Source organism: Mycteria americana, chromosome 2, assembly GCF_035582795.1.
Source record: "Mycteria americana isolate JAX WOST 10 ecotype Jacksonville Zoo and Gardens chromosome 2, USCA_MyAme_1.0, whole genome shotgun sequence".
Taxonomy (NCBI): Eukaryota; Metazoa; Chordata; class Aves; order Ciconiiformes; family Ciconiidae; genus Mycteria; species Mycteria americana.
Genome location: NC_134366.1, coordinates 47136920 through 47160852, shown reverse-complemented (window position 1 = coordinate 47160852; position 23933 = coordinate 47136920). Strand labels below are relative to the sequence as shown.

General features: G+C 36.2%; 1 protein-coding gene and 1 long non-coding RNA gene across 4 annotated transcripts in view; both read right to left on the bottom strand.

Moving 5' to 3' along the window:
• ANO10 (anoctamin 10) overlaps positions 1-23933 on the bottom strand; it is a 130701-nt gene that overhangs the window by 94333 nt on the left and 12435 nt on the right. For all 3 annotated transcript variants that reach the window (XM_075493235.1, XM_075493232.1, XM_075493233.1), the window contains exons 7-11: positions 22342-22397; positions 20729-20803; positions 19551-19733; positions 15933-16124; positions 13360-13488 (exon numbers count right to left, since the gene is read on the bottom strand). In XM_075493235.1, coding sequence (XP_075349350.1) covers positions 13360-13488; positions 15933-16124; positions 19551-19733; positions 20729-20803; positions 22342-22397 — 635 coding nt within the window. The remainder of the gene's footprint in view (positions 1-13359; positions 13489-15932; positions 16125-19550; positions 19734-20728; positions 20804-22341; positions 22398-23933) is intronic.
• On the bottom strand, positions 5163-13296 carry LOC142405593 (uncharacterized). Its single transcript, XR_012774238.1, has 3 exons — positions 9721-13296; positions 5698-5802; positions 5163-5291 (listed from the first exon to the last, which is right to left on the bottom strand). It is a non-coding gene; the product is annotated as an uncharacterized LOC142405593 (long non-coding RNA).

Genomic DNA, 23933 nt, shown 5'->3' with positions numbered 1-23933 from the left:
TGCACAAAGAATCTAACATGAATTTTTTAAGTCTTGACTTTTTGCCAAAAAAACTAAGCTATCTCTATATCTTATAAAATGTATACACATGCATAAGAAGATGTTTGCACCAGCAGAAATGCATCAGTATTATTGTACCAAGGCAATATCTCTAGACAATGCACTAACAGAAAATGACAAGACAGAAGGCTTCTTTTGTTTGAAATAGAGTCAGCAAAGTTGTAAGTCTTCTCCCAAACTTTAAAAAGAAGCCACAATACAACTTTTTACATATTAGCCACAATTACTTTGTGGGATCAAAAGAAGCATCTGTCTCTTTATGGCTTCTGAGATATGGCTCCTATCGCTCGCTATATCTCTGCAGCTCAGATGTCTTCAGAGGGAAGCTGAGCAAAGCAAGATGCAGCTGCAATTATTAATAAAATGTGACACTGCAAAGGAAGCTGGATTCCCTCCCCCTTTTTGTTCAGTGTTTCTATTAGAAAGGCAATTCTTGCATATAGCTTCCCTAGCTAAAATTTGAGAAATATATCATACAGCTGTATGTACTCTTACACTTCAGCTTCAGAAGACATTTTACAATGTACAGCTTTTCATCCATTGCTATACAAATTATTTTGTATTTAAACTGCATAACTACAGATCTCAAAGTTCAATCTACATTGCGGGGAGGTGGGAGGAGAGAGCAAGCTGCCATTACTGTTATTCACTCCACCTTCAGAAACAGTTAGGGCAGGAGGGGAGGAGACATGGAAAACAGCCTAAAAACTCAGCAGATTTTGAACCTCTCATTTTAAAGATTTATACTGGAATAAAATTATTATAATACTGTAATACAGCATCCATATGAGGAGGTGCACCCCTAACATTTCTTCTTCAGTAACTGTTATTGTTAAGTTCTCTGGGTAGTTAAGGTCTTAGTGTAACCATCACAGCACCTGAGGTTCCTTGGAAAGCCTGAGCAACTTGAAAGATTCATAAAAACAGAAAAACAAAATGGTAGAAGGCTCTACCTATACTCAGCAAATTCAGAACTTGCAATTTCAATCACACCAATACAAAGACCATGAAGTTGTCAAAGAAGTGCAGTCTCAATACCACCTAGGAAATCAGCTGTTAAGTTTTGTGCTACATGTGACTTTCAAGACATGCACCAAAATAACCCAAGCTAGAAGTCCTAAAAAAGCAGATCCACTCATTCCTTCTGACATATCCAAAGTCAGTTTTATCTGGCCATGACAGGACCATCCAAGTTTAAGGAAGATCAATTCATGAACCTATTAACATAATGGTACCAGTGTCACTCTTCAACCCGCTGTCTCCACGGGGAGCAATATGGCCACATCCCATTCTCACTACTGGCTGTGCTTTTGACTCAAATTCTGACTGCAAACTGTCCTTTAAAAGTAATTTTAGTCTCCTATAATTACAGGGAGTGAAACAGGAACACTTACAGGAACACTCTACAGTCTGGGTTGTGGACTCCTTATTCCTACGTAAGGAGTCAACCCTCAAATCCTCCCTATATACAGATTTTATGCTTTTAAAAAAATGTAATACACTTTCCCCAGAATTATTTTGTTAAACTGGCATGAAAACCACTGGAAAGATGTCACACTAATATTCATTATATTTCTCCTGCTTGCCCCTGCAGTTCCTATAACTACACAGGAAATAAAGCAGGACTACCAAACACAACCAGTGTTAGAATAAACTAATACTTCAATTTTTTCCAACATACTATTCTTCAAGATGCATTCATAATTTATCTGTTGCACACTACTCCTGGTATAGGATCTTTTTTTTAAATGAAGCCTTTTAGAAGCTAGGAGAACAAGAAAGTACTTGAATTCAATAACTTTATTTGCTAAGCTATAACAGTAAAAATGTAAACATTTCCTTTATTCCCATTTCACGGGATTTTAAAACAAGTTTCACTCAGAATTTGCAATGGTTATGAAGTTCTGAAAAAAATACACTGAGTTGCAGATAAACTCAAGTATTGCAAACTCTATATTTCAAGTTTAATAAAAGATACCCTTATATTTGATATTGGTTTATCTGTAATCCCTACACCATCCACACACTCATGCTTACTTTTTATCTTAAAGACAAATCCTCTGACTAAAACTAACCTTGATCAAACATATTATGGTTTATGAATTCTCAGCAGCTTCTAACTGTATCTCCTTTGTATTATTCATTGTAGAGATTTAGCCAATTATAGGCATGCATTAAAAATCTCCCATGACTTCAAAAGGACTGTTATAGGTATTAGAATAGAAAGCAGCAGCATACCAGGTGGCTTGCACACTGCCACAGTTAATGAAAAATCCCTTTGAAAATTACACATCACTCCACTCATTTCTTCTGATCAGAAGAGTGAAATTCTGGATTGACACTTCCTTCTAGTAGAAGACAAAAATTCAGTGCAAAAATGAAGTAATTAAGCCCCACTTCTTTTGACATTTACTTTATAGCATGACACATGACCTGCGTTCAATAAAACATTTTCACAGAGACTATTAAAAAAAAATATTAACTCTATACTGCAGCCTTTCAGTCCAGTACTGCATTTTCTTGCACAATTTTAAGTTCCAAAATCAGTTTTCAGTTAAGTGTGCCAGGTGGTTCTCAGCACTTAAAACACAAAACAAAGCAAGCAAACAAAAAAAGGGAAATTATTTTTTTTAAACCCAGATTTTAAAAAGCAAATGATGCTTTGGAACTTTTTCTAAAGAGGGTCAGCAGGGAAAAAACTACAGCAACAAATTTAGCTCATTTCTAAATAAGAGACTGTAGAACCCATGCTGCAAGTTTCCAATAAACAACTACTAAAATTACATTTACAATACTGAATACATGTGTAACAAGGTCAACAACATGAATACAAAAGTCGATCCAGAAGGCTTAACTCTCCAAACCAGAGTGTTAGAAGTTATTGCAAGGAAAATTTAATAAAAGAAAAGCAAGTTCTTCTGCAATTTTATAACCGGAAAACATGCAAGCAACAATATTACATCATTAAGACTCTCTCTGAAAAGAGGTGTTTCTATCTAATCAACAACACAGAGGCTCCAACACACGTATGACTGGCTTTCTCCTGCTATTTGGAGACAGTTTTACTGATCTCCTGTTCTCCATCTCTTTTCCAACTGCAGCTGCAAACCCCACATTTTCTACCTTTGGATTCCCTTACCTGCTCAGAGCCACTCATTTTCACTCTCAATCATATGAGGATACAAATGACAAATTGGATTTATCCTCCAATGCTACACACAGTTTAAAAACGAAACAAACCAACCAACCAAAACATACCACCTTAGACAAAGAAGTTATATAAAGCTTTGGAGACGGGAAGAACATCACAGTCCCTGAGAAGGAAGGCTTCTAGTAAGAATGCTACAAAGAAACGCTACTGCAAACTGCATCACAGAGGTATGGTAATATAGTATCTGAATCCTATAGCTCTACCTATTCTCTAGGAAATGCCATTATTCAGGCTTGTGCTTGCAGCTATGGATATCACATTTGCAGAAAATTATTTAAATAATTTAACTGGATAAACTAATATGTTATTTACAAAACAATTCAGTTCCATGGAATGCTAAGCAACCTTGGAATGGCTGTAAAGCCAGGAGGCTCTGAATGTTCATGTTCTATCTTGTCATTAAACAATTACTAATCTTAATCAAGTGGAAGGTAAACAATGAATATTAATAGGCATTAACTTGGCTTTTGCCTGGCTGTTCAACTTCCAACTGCCAGCAAGGAAGCTGTACATCCTGATCAGGCTTGAGCTGGAAATATTATATTTATACATTAAAGGAAACTTCTTTGTGGGAAATATTAAGCTAAGTGGGTTTTAAAGAGATCTGAAAGTCTGATTCTTATAAAGTTCTTTAAAATATCTTTTAATTGTCTCCAAATATCTGTTCTCTATTCATCTTCCCTTTTGAAGTTTTGTCATTTTGGCAGCCTTGCACAATCCCACAAGGAACAGAAAAAATATTCCTACTCGGTCTTCTCCTGCTGTTTTTCCAGGTTGACACTTCCGAAGCACTTATTAGCATAGTTAAGGAATATACTCTCTTCCAGGAAGAATTCCTAAGGTATCTCCCACATCCAACCTTCCTAGTATATGGATGGTTTAAAAATACAGTAGTATCTACCAGATACGGTTAAATTCATTACGAATGGCACAACCCCAGAAGACACACCCATTTCTGCTTCTTACTGAAGGGACCCCAACATGAGTTAAAGCATTGCTGTGATTCTTCTTGAAAGTTCAAGTCTTTCAGCTAACTAGCACCTGATACCTTTGTAGCTCCCTGTTCCTACCACCACCTGGCTGATGACAAGAAGAGAGTATTCCCTTTTTGCCATCATTCCTACTAAGACACCTCCCAGGTTTTCTTTCCTGGTGAGAGGGCTTCCTGTGCCACCGATTTCTTAACCTCCCCTATAATGTCATGCCCATATTGGCACTATCCAATTTAGAATTAAAAGTCCTTCTTACACGGAAAAGACAACCGAAAAAAGAGCAGAGAAAAGCTAGAAAAACCAAGGGTAGAACCAATACACACGATGATTACTTATTCAGCAACTATTGATCAGTCGCTTAACTAGATTTTACTATAAAATATTTCAATTTCTTTTGAAAAAGTGGATATGCCATTGTATAAAAGCATTGCACGCTTTCATATGCAGCTCTGGCCAGCTCATTTTCAGTAATAAGGCAGGTCCTTAAAAAGGTTTACACTGCAAATCACCAGATCCTGGAAATTAATTTTGAGGAAGCATGACTACATAGTTGGCTATACTAATATACTCTTCCCTTGGCCTCTGCTGCAGAAAGGATTCTGGCCTAGACAGACCCACGATCCGACCTAGCTCAGCCGTTCCTTTGTACATACCACAAGTTCAATTCAATCAAAAAAATAAAATAGTAAAGCTGTATTTCATACACCAAGTCCAACCTCTACAACTAAGACATGTATTTATTTAAAGATAAAATCATATTCTGAGTTGTGTCACCCTAAACTGAGGAATGAAAATTACTATCAAAATCCAATGCTCCCGTTGGGGTAGACACAGCAGTAAAATATATCAACACATTTCAGTTATCAGGGTTGAAAAACCTGATGCAATACAGTGGTTTCTTGCTCTCCTACACATTACTAAGCATATCCAAATATTTAACTCATTTCAGTGTTTGTACATGGTTTGAACAGCACGATTCATTCATCTGCATGATTGTTTTTCAACTTCCAACATAGCGAATTGAGAATCTGAAAAAGGGTTTGAGAAAAGAACAGAAAATTAGGAGGAACAAATTAAAACGACTAACAACTAGGAAAACGTACAAATACTATTTTAAATTGAGACTTTCAGAAAGCCATTGGACTATTTAAGATAGATCATAATATGCATTTTCATTTCTAAAGTAGCAGAAAGCTATTAACCAGCAACTACCAACTTACTTAGATCTTTGAATTTTTTAATGTTTGTTTTCATCCTGACAAGCTTTTGCCATTAATCTGTACTATACAAAGTGGCCAAAAATCTACACTAAATCAGAATGAATATCTCAAAAGAACCAGTAGATGGCAATAAAAAGATCTGTGATAAATCCTGATTTTGGAAATAAACACAGTCTGTATTAATGTACAACTAGCAAAATCATAATTTTTTTACCTCGTTGATATGGTCCCAGGAGTCTGGTTCAGCAGCAAACATTTTATAAAATTTTACGCAGACAAATCCATAAATCCTCCCCCATGTGAATGGTTAAAACTCTCACTGAGGTGAGAAAGAAAAAAACTGAGAACAATCTGTTCCCGTTACTCAGAAGAATAACTTACCTAAATTTTTGATAACTTTATATTCAAACTAAACTTACAGTTTCAAGAATCTTTTGCAAAGTACAGTGTGTATAAAATGCACAGAAATTTGAGTTCATTTTTATTCATAAAATGTTGTCAAACAGTAAACTAAAGAATCAGTAAAACTTTGTTAAATCTTTATACTACAGTAACCTTTACAAACTTCCACTAAGTGTTATACCAACGCCATTCAGCATCTTCTGATAATTTTTGCCAGGGTTTCAGCTTGAAATTAAAATATCAAACTATTTTTATGGCTCACAATTGCAAATTCAGGAATAAACTGAATTGCAGTGGCTTACCTGTCTAGCATAGAATATAGAAATCAAATTACTATTTTGTACGATATTAAAAATGAAAACATGCACGTCAGATTTTTAAAGGAGACTTCCACATGTGATTTCTTATGTATATGTATACATATTACGTGTATGTGCGCAGCTGAGGTAGAGCTATTCTTGAACAGAAGCAATGTTAACTGAAATCACCAGTGGCTTGGATTAACCTTTTTTAACATTCAGAATTAGTAATGCTGCAGAATTATTTTATGTATGTATACATCAATGAACCAAATAATTACACAATTTACATAAAGTGCATTTTTCCATTTATCTTTCTTTATTTTCTTATTTTTGTCACAAGTGCAAGCACAGATGGGTCTTGGCTAGGATATGTTTTAGCAAAATAACATACCTGATGAATAAACTTGCTAAGTATTTTCTCAAAAAAGAGCTGTAAAGCTGTCAGTAAGGTTTGTACCTTACCATGAAACATTTCAGAAAAAGAGCCTTATGTATAACTTTCTATTTAATACTTATTCATTATAGCTAAATAATCAATTATTTTCTTCCTATACATTTAACTTCTTTAAGTCAAATCAAACTGTTAGACAGAAATTTAAACCACACATCAAATACTTATCAGCAACTACTACTCCTTACATTTATACCTGAAAATTGACAAACCACTCAGGTTAGACATGAAGTAGCAGTATTCCAACCAAAATCTATAAACGAAACACCTTCATGTAGTATATACGCATGCATATAAGTATGCATATCAGCATGGAAAAACCACACTGCCACAGAAAAGAATCAGCACATTGAAAGACAAATACCTGGAGACTGTTGCCAAAAAAATTTCAGCAGTAAGAAAGTTAAGAGTTGTACAACTGCTCCCAGAAATGATCACAATTATTTTCTCTGGTTAAAGAGCAAATAGATTGAGGACAAAGAAAGAATGCACACTGCAACTGGCATAAGATATAAGGAGACAAGCACACATGAAAAGCACTCCTTGTTTCTTTAAAAGTGGCACTGGCTACTTGGAAAACAAACATTGAAAACCTGGAGGAGGCCTGTTGGAGGGCCACCAAGATTACAGGGTTGAAGAACCTGACGTATGAAGAAATATTGAAGGAACTGGGTTTTCTCCACCTAGAAAAGAGAAGGCTCGGGAGGGTGGGGATGATCTAATCACAGTCTTCCAATGCCTAATGGGTAGTTTTAGAGAAGGTGGAAGTGCCTTCTTCACAAGGATGCACGATGAAAGGAAAAGAGGCCATGGGCCACAAGTTGCTTCAGGGAAATCTTGTCTCACCATATGAAAACACACAATTCTTTGCCATGAGAACAATTAAACAATGGAATAGGTTGCCCAGAGAAGTGGTGGACTTTCCCTCACTGGAACTGCTCAAGCCTTAGCTTAAACTTGACAAGGCCCTGGATAACCTAATCTAGGGTCCTGCTTTCAGCAGAAGTTTGGACCAAATAATCTCCAGAAGTCCCTTCCAACCTAGACTATTCTATGATTCGGCATGTGAAACACTGCAGCCACTGTATGTTAAAGCAGTACCTGTCATAAACACAGAAATAATTCAGCAAAAAAATCGCTTTATGCACAGCGGTTTTGCTTGAACTTTGCACTGTTATAACTCCATTAGTGTCAATGGATTTATACATGTGTAGAAGCTGATGCAGCCTATTTTTCTCCTTTTTTTTCCTAGTTTCTTTACTATGTAAAGTTGGCCAATATATAAGTGTACTCTGCATACCTGCTAAATCCCAAACTCCTCCTGAATTCCACACAAATAAAGCTGTTTTCTCCACACATGCAGAACATTGTACCATGCAGAACCAGGCCTCAGCTCCACCCTGCCGCAACACTAGTCGTGTAATTATTGCTAAGAAATATGCCAACTAGCACTGTATCTTAAAAAATAAAAAATCCCAGCTTTATCAGGAAAAAACAGATAGCACTGAAATCTGTTGCAAAACATTTAAGGATTTTTTTTAAAAGGAAATAAAGGGAAAATACTTTAATTTTGACATAACAAGACACCTAAAATGGCTTTTGCTCAGGGAGTGGATTCAAAAGACCTTCAACTGCACTCAGGATGCAATGCTTAATCATTTCCAAGTTTATCTAGAAAGCAAAGTATGATGATGCCTAGAACCAGATGATAAATATATGTTCTAATCTACTAGAATCCAAACCGCTCAACTCTGGTAGTGTTTCCCAGTTTCTTTGGCACATTATTTCAGAAACAACTGTCAAGTTTACTGCTGCGCTGACTGAGTGTTGGGGCCATTACATTAAGAGTGCTCAGAAGAAGCTTGAAGAGCTTCTAGTGTACACCAGGAGGCCTTTGATGAAGAAATACACTTAATAAAATTGGAACACTAGAGAAAAGCAGATGTACCAGGCAACTCTCAACCACTTTGACTTTGTATCAGCTATCACTTTTAAACACACCACCACTAACTTTTCAGCTTTATTAACAAGCTACAATTCCTGCTTTCCAGCCTTTGATAAATGGACATCAGCTCCTTCTCACCAAGAAAAAACAAAGCTTAAGAAAGGGTACTTCCCTTATTCCACTCCATACCTCTTACAGAACTGACTTTTAAATATATATATATTTTTTTATGAAGCTCATGAAGATCTATTTCAAATTCTTATGAGGACCCCATGAAATCAAAGCCACATGGTCCAATTGTTTATTAAGCCATGTTTACTACAAATATGCTAGTCCTATCCTTACACTAACGTCCTCATTTTCATCTATACCAGAGCTGATTACATTCTTCCCCAAATTGTATTTGTAGACTGTAAGGTCAGATTTTATCCTACAGCTATCAAGAGGGCCCTTCATTATTACTTAGTATTTCCAAGCTAATCCCAAAATGCTTCGATGTGACGTAAAACATCCAGGCTAAGTGCACCTCTGCATAAAAGCTTTCCATTAGTTTACTACATTTGAGTGCTGGATACACAAGTTACTTTTGGAGATTAGGATACATTCATGTTAAACTGTACTTTACAGCTATTGCTTCAAAACACCCCTACTCATGTACTGTTTAAAAAAAAAAAATCCCTATTAAGAGTTGTACATACAACTGATTTCTTGGACTCAACTTTCAGAGTAGTCCTGAAACTGATTTAACTAGCATTCTTCAGATTTATGAGAGTATAAATTAAAAAGAAATAGTCATCAGGAACAAAACTCTGTCAAAAATTTTCAAAGAAAAATAAAAAAGCACTGCAGAACTAAGGTTACACCTTGTTTTAACCCACTCCCCCAACTATTCACCAGATTTCTTCAGAGTCATTTCCTCAGTTTGTTCAAATCAGTATAAGAACTCAGAGGTGATTGGGAACAGTTCCACACGAGCACAGACACTTGCTTGGAATGTCCTACTTTGCACCTATGGTTCATACCAAAAGTATGTGTCTATGGTAGAGCCTGAAGAACTAAACACACTATAGGATTTAACTATTTTAAAATTATGTTATTAAGGGCTTATTGTTTCCTGCTTTAAGGACATTCACCTACTTCTTTGTTTGAAAATTGCACCTGCTGCACTCAGTTAGCATCCATCCATAAGTAAAAGAGGGGAGTTTCACAATTCTGCTCCTGGTTCAAATCATGTTGCCATGGAAGCAGATGCTGGACTGATGAAAACAGGTCAACTGTTCAAAAAAAAGGTCACTGTTTTAATACTTTAAAAATATTGTTAAATGTTATTATTTTAATGTTTACCATTATTTATTATGAAATATTTAATGTTTTATTCTATTTAATTAGCATTTACTTTGCTGATACAATACATATTCCCACCAAAAGTGTAGACAGCAGTAGAGTTAGTGTTGTTAATACGAAAAAAATTATTTTGCATAAATCTCTAAGGGCTGGGTACAGAATGCTTACAAGAACACCACACACAGTTCTTCATTATGACTGTACTGAGTGATGTCAAATGTCACTATATAAACATATTTCCGTTTGAAGAGTACTATTATTATTCTTAAAAAGCACTCACGTTTTTGAAGAAAAAAAATCAGGACATTGCTAATACCTGTGCTTGGCTTTGGTAAGAACAATGCTTTTCCTGTTCACCCTTGCATCAAATATACATAAATATTCAACTGGAGTCTCAATTACTTAAGCCTGATAAAAATACTTAATCACAGCTAAGATTTAAGTAGGTTACTCCATCAGTTGAACATGTGAAAGCATACATAACCTACTAAAAGAAATTTCTTGTGTTCCTTAACACTTTTACACTGCCTGATGTTGGCAACATCACATCAACACACCATAAAATTCTCATCTCCACTTGTAGCAAACACCAGAAAGTAAAATAACTCACCTCTGTCATGTGTTTCTGAATCTCACTTGGTGATCTAAAATGCATTTCTATCAACACCCTGACCCATCCAACAGAATTTTTTCCTACCTTGACACTGATGTACTTTAGATGGACCAGCTTTGTCCTAGAGGTTTAGAGTGATGTATTCTGTTTCTGAATTGTTCTTTACAACTGAAATACAGTTTAATCATTAATAAATATAGTAAAGGTACATAGGAATACTGCCAATACATGAGATTTGTCCTCTCCTAGTTTAGGGATCGTCCTATAGATGAAGCAATACTTACAGGAGAAAGACTCAGTGGTGCAGAAGTCCCACAAATTTAATCCAGCACAAACCTACAGCACAGCTGTGTGTCTTCCACATATGGTTGCTTCTGCCCTACTCCCTTTCACCAGTGAACTTGGTAAGGCAGCTTCTCCCAGAACAATTCCCTAATCTAATTCATCATGCACCAGACAAAAGAAAGTGTCAGTGTAACAGATAAGATGAGAATAAATACCCAGGAAGCAAAGGCAAAAATAGTCCCATCTCTTTAAGCTGCCATAAATCCATACTGCTATTCATAGTCCCACAGCACCTAGTAATCCTCCCTTCTTCCTACCTTTTGTAATCAATGTTTTAACCTGAAGTATGTACAACATAACTACTGATAAAAAAAATTCATTTCTGTAACTGAGAACATGTTTAACTGTCAACACAATGGAAACTGTCTTCAACAGAAGTGAAAATCATGTTTGTTCTGTTCATTTTCATATAGGTTTTGAAATAAAATTTATATTAAAAATGTGTTTCACTTTGGAGAACTCTTTTGGACTCCAGAAACTTCATAACTTGTGTTACAAAACTTCTTGCAAGATCGTATGACCTGAGCTATTCTCTGATTCTTTAAAAAAAACAAAAGAAAACCACCACAAAAAACCAAACCCACACCCACGAAGTTGTTAAATATTGTTTAAAATGTACTGAAAGACTGTCCCTCAGGAGACTGCAAAAGTTTTAAATTTCACATTGAACAATTTTGGAATTGTTTATAACCAACAAAGTTCCAAAAATCACATGGCTTGTTATGCTGCAGAAAAATACTATAAGACTCATATGTTGGTTTTGTGTCTGTGTTCTCAGACAATAAAGAGTTTGTAATAACACAAAAACAGCCCAAAAAAAAAAATCAAATCAAACCAGCATACTTAAAAGTATCAAGCATGCAGGATACCTATGATTAAAACTATTTTTTAAATATACCTTTTCTGGCAAGTACATTATGGGTTGTTTTGGGTTTTTTTACTAAGAAGAACAGTAAGAGAAAACTTGACTTTTCTTTAACCAAATGGTTGCCGTTCCTCTCCTCTGCTCTGGCTCATCCAGCGTTAGCTTCCACCTGTCCCTTTAGACAATGTACTTTATTATAGATCGGTGGTCTTCACCAGTAGAAGACAACATTTTTGCCTTTCCTTCCCTCAGTACTAATTTACTTTTTCTCTTCAGACATTCCTCCTTTTATTTTCTTAATCTCCCTTTCCACAGCATTTTCAGATAATTTGAGATACACTGTTAAGAAGGAATTCCAAGAGCTACCTGATTACCATGCTCCAATTCCTGTCATCTAAAGGATTGCATATAAGCAGAATTTAAATTTAGAGAGAAAAATACTGGTATTTTCCTATGGCTTACCAAGAAACAGAGGCTTGCCTAAAGACCACACAGCCAGCTTCACATTAAAACAGATAAGATGGGAATAAATACCCAGGAAGCAAAGGCAAAAATAGCCCTATCTCTAAGCTGCCATAAATCCCTACTGCTTACATTTAGTCATACAGTTTTCATAATATGATCTCTCTGGATAAGTTGTCCAGTAATGAACTAGAGTATTACATTTAAATTGCCAAATTAGTTTTATATTAAAATACCTCACTGAGGTTAATGCAAATGTTCACACATGCATAATAGAATAATACATCAGGCAGGCTGTAGACTCAAACTTCAGTAAACCAGTTAACACTCTGCAAACCTTAAGGCTCTGAAAATAAAATTCCAAGCATGTTCATAATTCACTGCATAACCCATAACACCTGTAAAAACAACAAAGTATGTGCTCCTGCTGCACCTCCGTAAGGCAATGCAGTTTAACAACTACGCATAGACAACTCAGACTTTTCGCCACAAGAAAAGTAATCCAATTCCTAAAAGCTAAAATAGCATAATGTTGAAAGTCAAGGCAATGCAGTACAAGAAAACTCCAAAAGAAAGATACGTCAGGGCAAAGTCCTACAATCTCAGTTACTATAGAAGATGCCATAGTCATCCCTCTTTGCCTGAAAAGGAATGACACTCAAGTGTTTACTACACAGAATTAGGAAAATATGAAACCCAAATGGTGTTACGATCACTAGTGTTTATAGTCATCATACATACTTGTTTCACATAAGGCTTAGAGGAAACATCCATAAAGATTATGTAGGAGGTCTTTAAGATTGCTGGGGTCACAAACCAAGTAGAGAAACATCCAGTTCACAAAAATACACTTATTTTGCTTCTTGAAATAGCACTATTAAATTATTTAAATACACGGAGCAACAAACACACAGTATCTTGCAAACGTACGGAAAAGCATGGCAACAACATTCACAGTACATGAAAATGCAGAGGGGAAAAAAGAAAGAAATCAAAAAGCAAGTCTTTGAAACACTTCTTTGGTAGAGAAATCTTCATTTCCTTTTAATATATGGGGGGGGGGGGAAATCTACTTCCTGGTATTATTTCCACTGTTGTTCATATTACTTGCTACAAAAACACATGCACTGTTTGAAGGCAGGCTTACCTCTACCAATGCCACAGTCAGAATAAGGTCCATTTTTGAGTCTGGAAAAAGGGCATTCACTTGTGGAGACATTCCAATCAGTATGCAGTTAGTGACTACTGATATTACACTCATAGTTTCAAAAGCCAACTGAAATAAAACACAAAAATATTTATAGTTATGACCATTATCTCTAATTTACCAGTCCCCAAATTGCTCTGGACAATACCTCTCTCTCCTTTAAATCCTCAGAAGACCCACTACTTTAACATTTTATTTTCCTTCATCTTTTGAATTCTACTACATAAGACTTGTTTGGCAAGCAGTCCAGACTTCATCAGCTTTAAGAACAAGCAAGCACAACACCACAACAAGGTCTGCAATACCACAAAGACCATCTGGAAACCCTGAATTTTTCTCTAATTTGATTTCTCTATGTGTGTATGCTTGTTTGCTGTGAAGAAGTTAAACACTATTCTTCCACAATTCTGCAGTACTCTAAAGGCGTTGAGAAGTTATTTACAGACCATTAACATCCTAGATGTAGGTAATGCCAGATCACCTCTTGCAAAATTTGGAATAATCCTAAAGGAAAAAAGCGGACAGGAAGGCAGCCTTACCCCTGATATCTTCATGACTCTTAATCTGAACACAAAGATTATGCACTCACCTACAGTTGCACTCCCAAACATAAACTTCTTTCAGGATAAAGGAAAAAACACAAAACTCCTAGAGGAACTAATAGCGCCAACACTCTGTTTTTGGAGGTTTTGTCTGAATGTTAAGTAATAGGAAAACATAAGGATGGTTCAGAATGCCTTTCTTAAATCACAACCAGTGATACAAGCTGAAATTTGTTGAAAGAAAGATTTAAACGCATGCAATTGCACAAGTCTAAGAAGCTCTTGCCCACAGAGCTCCCACAAAATGCCTGAAAATATTACTACAGCGTGACAATCACTTTTGCAATATAATGGGTACTTATTCCAAGGTCCTCTCTGGAATGAGAAAGACTGACATTGACTTGTAGCAATTGTCACAATGAATTAGCAGAAGTAACTTTCTCCTTGACAACAAGCTGGTGACTCAGATCACCTGATAAAATAATTCCAGTATTCCTTTAACAGAAATCTTTCAGCCAATGCTCTAACTTCCCACATGAAACAGATAAAAATAATGACTTAAGATTTAGTTAATTCACAAAGCAAATGCATTTCTACTATTAGTTAAAAACCTACACTATAAAAAAACCCCACATGACTGTACCATTAGTATTATGCTTTTTCAGCCTACTCCCTAGATTGAAACAAACTATTCTAGCAAAACCAAATGCCATTAATATACCCACAGCTATGCTTGGGACTTACGACCACAGCCTCATTTAACTGGTGGTCACACCACTGGTCGATGCAGCTATGCCATCAAGATGTTGGCAGCATGGATTTGGACTGAGAAAATGCATCAGACGTTAAAACGCAATCAGATTATAATTTACACATCTTAATGACTTAATATTAAAAGACTTCTCCTATAAGTCCACTTCATTAATACCTATGTACGTGTGTAATGAACATTGCTCAGAATAGTTGGTTTGCATGTTTTTACAGTATGTTTCATTAGAGGTTTCCTGATTTCATCTCTCATCTTCCATTTGTTTCATTTGGTACCAACATTTACAACCCCTCCAAATTAAACAATCCACTAGTTTATTGTGCCCTTTGTCTCCATTACATTATTAGAATTAGAACATTCATTAGAAAAGTTGTTAAATAAAACTAGAATATGGATCATCCCCTAGAAATTTCCTCCAACTATTTGACGCTCCTTATCAGGCCACTGCTATTACAGAATGCTGAAGTCTCTGGATGCAACTTAATAGCTTTCTTCTCAGAAAAACTTCTGGTTTTGGAGGAGTTTTACAGGGTTATTTTTAGTCAGAATCAGTTCACTGATGCAGCGTACTCAGCAGGTTCCAAACTAGCTGGTGCTAGCATGATTGCATGGGCAAACAACTGAGGACAGAAAATTTTTAAAGCCAGTACTGCTAGCATGAAATTGTTCAAATAGACTACAACGTCCAGGTTGTGCAGAAAGGTCCAGCTCCTGCTCACAGATCCAGGTTATTTTAAAATTAGTCAGTTTGAGTACCAGTAATCACAAGGGCACACAGTCAAGCATGGCTTAGGAATCCAAGTACTTACCTATCATTCTTCATTTTTTTTTTAAACCCTTACTGAGGACCATGCTTCTGAGATTGCATCAGATGTTATCATTTCTAAAATACGTTGGCTGTAAAGAGTACCAGGCAGTATCTGGCAGCTTTGCTTTGTTGCAGTTGCAACAGGACTGCAATACATACATATACAAGGACTAAAGGAAGGATTTGTTTTCTTGTCAAAGGCAACTGAAAGACATGTGGTAAAAACCCTACAAAAACCACTGTAGTTGGATAGATAGTATCCTAAATAGGCATTGAAGAGAATAAAGTATCTACTAAACTTTAAAAGCGGCTGATGGGTCAAACACACAGCTTGAATACGTTTGTTGAAATCTCTTTTAAAACAAATGAATAGAAAAAGAAACACAAAAATTACCTGCCAAACACCAATATTTGCTGTGGGTTCTGCAAATGGCCGCTTGTAAACTCTACACATCTTTAAGGCATCAGAATATATCTCTGTGACGTTGTTTAATACTGCAAAGACAGCTGCCAGTGGATAAACACACGAGAAAAGACTCACATAGCCAAACTGTAAGAACAACTCCAGGTAATCATCAAAAGTACCCTGAAAAACAGAGCAAAAATAAGAACAACTTTAACCCACAAAAAAAAAAAATATGAACAAACACAGATTTAACAATACAGTTATAAACATGCTTCCTCATCCCAAATCAGTTGTTTGGGAATGACTGGTGGTAGAAAACAACAGCAACAAAAAAATACATCTAGTGAATTTGGAATTATTCAGTAACTCAAAACTTATTAATAAGGGGAGGCCAAAGTTTTTCCTTTTGCCTAATGCCTTTTCTGCAACAGTCATACTTCTTACCCTTATTACACAAAGTAATTGTATAAACACATTCATCCTATTCAAGCTCCTGACTATCTCAGTGAAACAGTTACAGAAGGAACAGTGGGGGATAGGAAAACTGCATCATGCGTTTAAACTGGCAGAACATTCTCCTAAGAGCACTGTGAGAAGAAAAGTCCTAGTATTTCAGACTGTCCATGAAAGACCCAACCAGAAAGGTAGGCTGGTAGATAGGCAACTCTTTTCTGGTATTTCTGCTTGTTTATTTCAAAACGGGTCAGAATTAGAGGCCCACTTGAAGGCTGAAATGACAGAATGCAGCACTGACATCCAAAAGGAATGATTAATGCAAACAAAAAGCCCTATTTTGGCAAATGCGCAACACATCTATCACCTGATCTTTAAAACAAGAACGTGGGTACTCAAATACTGATTAAGTATTCACATGTAGGTTATGCATATTTGCATATTAGTTTTGTAGTATTATTAATAGTTTTTGATGACTGCAGCAGTTATTTATGGAAGCGAAGAACAAAACCAACTAATTTTTAAAGAAAAGGTGTTTACTCAACAAAGGATAGTGAAATACCATGAAGAAGTTAAACTGGGATCTAGCTCTATTGTACTTGCCCAGACCCACACATTTTCCTCTCTCTCAAAAATGAGATATTAAAAATAAAGACTTGACAGTAACTGAGGTTATTACAAGAACCACAGAAAATTTCTTTTGGCTCCATACATCAGATACATGGTTCTCTAATCTTTTTTGCTGGTTATAGCTCTTAAACTGACTGCCTCTCCAGCACCTACTGCTTTTTTTTTTTCTAGCTAACAGAGAGAGGCAGTAGAAGCCTGCAAGCTCAGAAATCAACATGGGGTGGTCATTAGCTGCATTCTTCACTTGAGCTCATTTTTAAGTTGTGTAGTATAGCTGGGTCTGACAAACTGAGCTGCAGGCCAGACCCTGAGGAGCTACCTAACTTTTAAAACCATTGAGATTCTTCCACAGAAGTGTTTTGTACGAACTCTGAATTTTAGTAAGGTGGGACATTTGTGCAGGATCACTCACTGGAGTGGCAGTCACATATCTGTCCCTGCTATCACTTTCTCCGACAACTGTTGCAGGCAGGGAGCAATGCTTCCCTTTGTGCTTCTCCTCCTGGTAACTGCACAGTATTCCCACTACTTCCTCACACTGTTCTTCTCATTTCCTTGTCCAGTACCTATTGACTTTTAGAACAGCAGAGTATGAAAAGAAAAGTATTTCTTTTTCTCCTAGTCAATTTATGACTCTGTGCAGGAAGAGAGGAGTCCAATAGGATGTTAAAGAAATTTCAAAGTGTGCCATTGTCAGCCACAAAAGCAGCACAAACTATGGCATCGAGGAAACAGAATCAACAAAGAGATTCAGGGAGAAAATGAATTAGAGGAGAAAAGCAGAAATTTAAAAAAAAATAATAAAATAAAAAATGACTGCAGAATGTTTTTACATCTTAAACTGGGTTAAGGGCTGGAAATTTGAAAAGCGAGAGAGAAAGAGGACAAACAAAAAAGAGAATTAAATGTTAAAGAGTAAGTGAAGGAAGGAAAAGAAAAGAGAAGAGTCTGAAATGCCAAATTCTGTCAAGACTCCTGCTAAACTCCTCAGTTACTAAACGTAGTCAAATGCTTCCCCCTTGTGACAGATTTAATTTTAGAAATACTCTTGCCTGCTGACAGCTCACTGCTTGCAAACAAATCAGTGGTCTAGTATCGTGTATTCACAAGCACAGCACAATTAAAATATTTAGATTGAAAATAAAATTAAGGCCTTGAGTACACAGTACCTTGAACTGAAACTGAGGCTAGCAGTGGATACCTCCAAGGCAAAGTCATAACTCTACAACTGACCTGTTGGGTCCCCACTGAAAATTATTCAGGGCAGAACAGTACAACAGGTGCAGATACATTCTGCACAAGAAGCACTGGGCAATGTGACTCAAAGACACCACACTTTGTATGTGCCAGCTGAGAATCAGAACTCAGCTCAGGTCTAAGAGGTAGAGAGCTTATTTGGTAAGGCATATGAATGCCTGATGCTGATACGCAGCTTTTGGAGATGTGCTGGTCTATTCGCAGGCACAGTGCTGGACTGTGCTGATTTATCAGTTCAGACAGACACTAACTCGGGGATTTCTGCTGTGTTCTCTATTGTAAGATAGCCATGCTCTCTAAATCCCTCTCTCCTCATATAAAATGTGGGAAATACCAACCTTCCCAGAGGAATGCAAGTATTAACGTTCATACAGTTTTTCAATTCCAAAGGTAGTATTTGTTTTTCCTCTTCCCATTTCATGGCACTTTATGCAGGAAGAAAGGAATCTGATACAGTATTGATAGCAAATTTCAAACTGCTATTCTCTACCTTTTACATAAGAGGTACACTATCTACATATTCTTATTCTGTAAAGTATAAATCATACAGTATTAAGCCTCTTGTGACTATGCTTGCAGCATCTGATCAAGCAAGTTGTCAGCCAGTCTGTAAGGCCTTAACATACACATAATGTCTACTTTGTCACTTCCTTTAGAACTGCAAGTAATGAAGTCTGTATATGCAATTAAAAATTGTACTGGGTAGAAGGTGGACAGGAACAGAACTAGGAAGACAGCAAATGCCAAAGCTGTAGTTTCAAAAAGCAAGAGCTTCCAGCAGTAGTACTGGTTTGAAGAGTTGGACTCTTCTGCCCTCTCCATTTCTGGCCCCACCCAGACAAGAGCACACCCTCTCAGGCTAGAGTTTAATTGACAGTTTAAACGAGTATCACTGCAAAAACAAACTAAAACAGAAACAGCCTCCCCCTCCTCTATGACCAGCTACTCATCCTGGTAGGCTCCAGGCTGTCCCTGGAGATTAAGGGCATATTACACAAATACTTCTTCCAGTGACACAGGGTTAGGTATCTCCAGATTCAGCTGTTCATTCCTACTCCTTCATGCTGGTGTAACTGGGATCCTCCACTGTATCAGTTTCTTGATCCAGTGCGCCATATAGCTGTATAAACACTACTAGCAAAATTGATGAAGCTGGAAATAAGCTGCTAGGCCAGACAGCCAGGAATATTTTAGGTTGCACTGGCTGATGTCTCTGTCAACTACAGCCCAGAAAACTTTTAATTCTTTTACAGTAGTAAAACGTACAAAATAGGTGCCCATTTCTTTCTCCAAGTTGACTTGTTCGACTAATGACAGGTCCGTATCTGTTTTCAGAGAACACATGTGTTTCTTCATCCTCTTCTTATGTCTCTTTTGGAGCCAGTAAGGAAGCAAGGATTCTGCAAACTGATTAAGGATCTGCGAAGTTATCAGCAAAGTGGCCAAGCTCTTAAGTTTAAAAAAAAAGAAATAGAAAAAAAAATTAATAGATCTGTGATAAACCTATGATCATTTCCGATTTTGTGCGTTCTAGTAATACTGTAAGTTGTTATAGTATGACAAAAGGCGGCCAGCCTAACAAAACTAGCAATAGCACATGAAAAGTATAGCTGCTTTAGTTCCCATTTTTTGCTATGTGCTGAAAAGGACAAAATAGGAGTTAGATGTCTAAACATTTTGTGGATCTGCATGTATCTTGGAGACAGTACACAAAGTCCAATGAAGGGTAAAGATACACACTTAACCTATACCAACACCGATAACAGAGCTAAACAATGAACTTTTTTCTATTTTTTTCCTTTTGCTTTTTACCTTAAAGTACAGGAAATATCACAAATGTCATATCTAGTGTAGATATGTCAAGTGTTTTGCTAGAGATCTCTTTAGAGGAACGGAGTTCTTAAGTTGAAATTCTTGTTCATTTGTTCATTATATTTAGAGCAAACATATTTTCCTTATACCTAATTTTCATGCATTTCAGTTCAAAATATGTTAACAACAGAAAGCTGATTTCAAATACCAACTACAAATTATTTTTGCTTTTATTTATTCTCAGCTCCTCATTGTAGTCATAAACTTAATAATTCTCCTAGCCTCAAGAGTCTCTCATTAAGAACACTACAGAGAAAACCATTTTCTAGTATAAAGGGAAAGAAGGAGGAAATGAAAATTTTCCGGCCTCATCTGTGTGAGGGAATAATCAATTTATTTGAAAAGAGTTCCTCATTTATATGGAGGGCAAGAATTACTCTACATTACTCTGTTATAGTTCTGCAACTATGCTAGAGGAACTGAAATATGGAAGCTGGATTTGTAAGAAAAAAATATTAATAATGAATATATTTCATACGTATTTTAGAAGAACAATTAAAAACTAAAGTCCTATTTCAATCAATCTTTTATTTTCCCAGATTCATCAACATTAAGATTTTCTTGGAACTCACCTGCCTCAAAAGCTTCATATCAAAAAGCACAAAGGCAATGTAGAAGAGAGATGCAAAACAATTTAAGAAGTTGAACTGCAATTAAAAATAATTGTTATTAGTACTCAAGCAAAAGTTCAAATGCAGAATATTATCTAACTTAACAGTTACCTTGACTAAGTAGCTTCCACGTACAAGTAAACTGCCTATTAAAATTTTCTTTACCATTTTTAAAACTTTGGTCAGAAAAACCTCATTTTCAATATTGGTCCTACTCAGATTTTCATTTGACAAGCTTAATGCTTTCCTAAAGCACAGTATATAAAGAAATGTGGACATTAAAAACACATCACCTTCTACTTGACTTTCATCTTTTGGCAGTTTCCCCACAGGTAATGCAATAAAAGGGAGGTATTCATCTTAATTTAGGGTAATGATTTTTTTTTTCCCCAAAGAAATACTTTAACAAAATATATCCATTGGATGGCATATCTCTCAATATGTACAACTGTTCCTTGATATATGTTAGCTGAGCTTTATGTTTAATCACTTCAAGAGGTTTTACAACCAAGAGAAATATTCCCTGCTTCTAAAATGAGACACAATCACAGTATTGTACCTGAAAAATCATAATCAAGCTCTGAAGTAGGAGAAGTTTTCCTACTTGCTATCATGGAGCTCATGGATGACATAGATAATATTGGGGAGTGCAGAGAGCCACTCATAGGTTGCAAGTGAAACTTGGGGGGGTTACATTTGACATTTTGTATTTTTAAAATTATTTTATATAAATTTTGTATAGGGAAAAAGAGAGGGTGCTATTTTTTGAGAAAGGCAGAAACAAAGCCATACATGATACATACAAGAGTTTCAGCTCTAGAGGTTACCAGTAACAGCAGGATAACAAGCAGATTAAAAAAAAAACAAACAATAAAAAAGCATGCTGGGGGGGAGGAGGCGAATTGAACGATCTCTTCAAAAAGGAAACAAAAAGATTAAGTCTCAAAATAAGCTAATCTTTACAACTGCTTTTACTGAACATCTTATATGGGAATTCAAGATTTAGAGTACGCTTCCTTAGAATCAGGGTTGCATCTGGATATACACCTAAAAGAGCAACCAAACATATATACATACACACAAAAGCTACTTGTTCAAAGCCACAAAGTAAATAGATCAGTATACACTATAAACTGCATAGGAGCAGACTGATGGGACATTCATCTCCAGCCTCCTCTGACTGGTTGTCTCAATGTTAGTACAGGTGGAAGTTAATACATGAACTTTTTAAAATATGGGTTTACCATAAAATCTTGCAAAAAGTGAAAGGAGTAGTTCCCAGTTGAAGACAGGACCACATCAATTAACAGAGAAACTTATATATACAGAATCCTAATGAAAGAACAAATCAATACAAATAAAAACCCAACTCTCCACTATAAAAAGAGGCACCTAAAACAGCTTAGCAGTTACTGCAACCACAACAGAAATCCTGTTTACTCTGGTATTTGTGCTAGTATTTGGCCTTGAACAAAACTGTAGGTCAGTAAGGTAATGCTAGGAAAGCACTAATAAAACACATGACAAGTTCTTTTTCAAAATAATCTTAAAAGCTGCTTATAGTACATACTTACCACTAAAACCTTCAGAATTAAGTGATTCTGATATGAAGATTCCAGCCTGTGATTTTCTAAAGTACCAACAAAATTATTAATCAGTAAACAGCAGAAGCACTTATATACTAGACATTGTTATACAAGGAGTAAACAGACATTCTTCCTCCACCTAAAAATTACTTAACTAATAGTTTAGAGGGAATAGTTCCTTCAACACATTATGGCAAAAAGAATTTATACTGTACCAGTACCTCACTTAACCTACAGAGCTAATTTGATGCACAATATTGACATATATATTTTTGGCTACAAATCCAGTATTTTTTCTACTGCAAAGGTTTTTCCTTTTACATCTTTCTTTCTCAGAAGAGCTGTTTTGTAACAGAAAATCCATCCATCATTCTTAACGCTTAATACAATATGCCTAGTTATTGACTTTTCTTTGGTGAAAACAAATGCAAAACTAATTGTAATATATTATGAAAAACAACAATACCAGATTTGACTCAAAACCAGTAAATGCTCACAGAAATATTCCCATCCATCTCCAAGGAATTTAGATAAGACCCTAAGCTCTAAAGCAGGACCAGAGTACATGAAGTTCAACTGATGCACTACTCGTTCTAAAATTAAGATTTTCAGTTCATTCAAGATAAACTGTCAGAAGCTGATGTTTGAGGAAACCTGGTTACTAGAGGGGGAGGAAAGGGAAGTGAATAGGAGATTTCCCTTTCTTTTTTTGCTATTTTGTCAGATTGTACCTTTAAAGCCCTGGCTAAGCAGTAACTGAATGAGGAGGCAGCACACTAGCGTAAGCTGTGCCAACAAGGCTGAAAGGAGAGACCATCACCTACTGACCTTGCTCAGGACAGAATAGCAGAGTTCTACTCTGACAGAGCGTGAAGTTGGGCCTGACACATGGAAGATGCACTCAGGGGACTGAATGCAATCTTTACTTTTAGCTTTCACTAAAAGATCAGTTCTCACAATAAACAGGTGTAAGAGGTGTGCTTAAAAATACCCCAGATTGTTTCCTATCCTTTGCCAGTTTAGCTGTTTGAGTCAGATCTTAGCTGAAAATATGCCAGGTGGGAGGGGAGGTAGGACAACCAGATGAGCTCTTCATCCTATTCACAGCATGGCAGCATAAACACGTTGGATAGCACAGAAAAGGCACAAGCTGCCAGTGTAGTGAGTTACATAAATACTATTGCTGCTGAATATGAAACATCAGCTTAAAACCAAAAAAATCCAGGTTAAAAAAACTTAGGTTACCTGTTAAAGACATTTTAGTCTACCTGATCAACACAACTGGGCATTTTGCATAAAGGCTTTCTCTTGCAGTATAGTGAAAAAAATGAAACAAAACAGTCAGTTGAAACCTATACATGAATTTAAAAGTCATTATTTAAATAAAACCCTTGAACAGTCATAAACAAATCAAGAAATTGCTTGCTTTTACTATTGCTGCTGTCAAGTTAAATTTGCTGAGCAAATAGTTTCAGCATGCATAACCAACCCCCACTTCAACGCCTCTTTTTATTCTGTCTTCTGCATCAATCTCCCTTTTGCTTAACGTTTCTTACGTTAATTTTCTGGGCCTCCAGCTT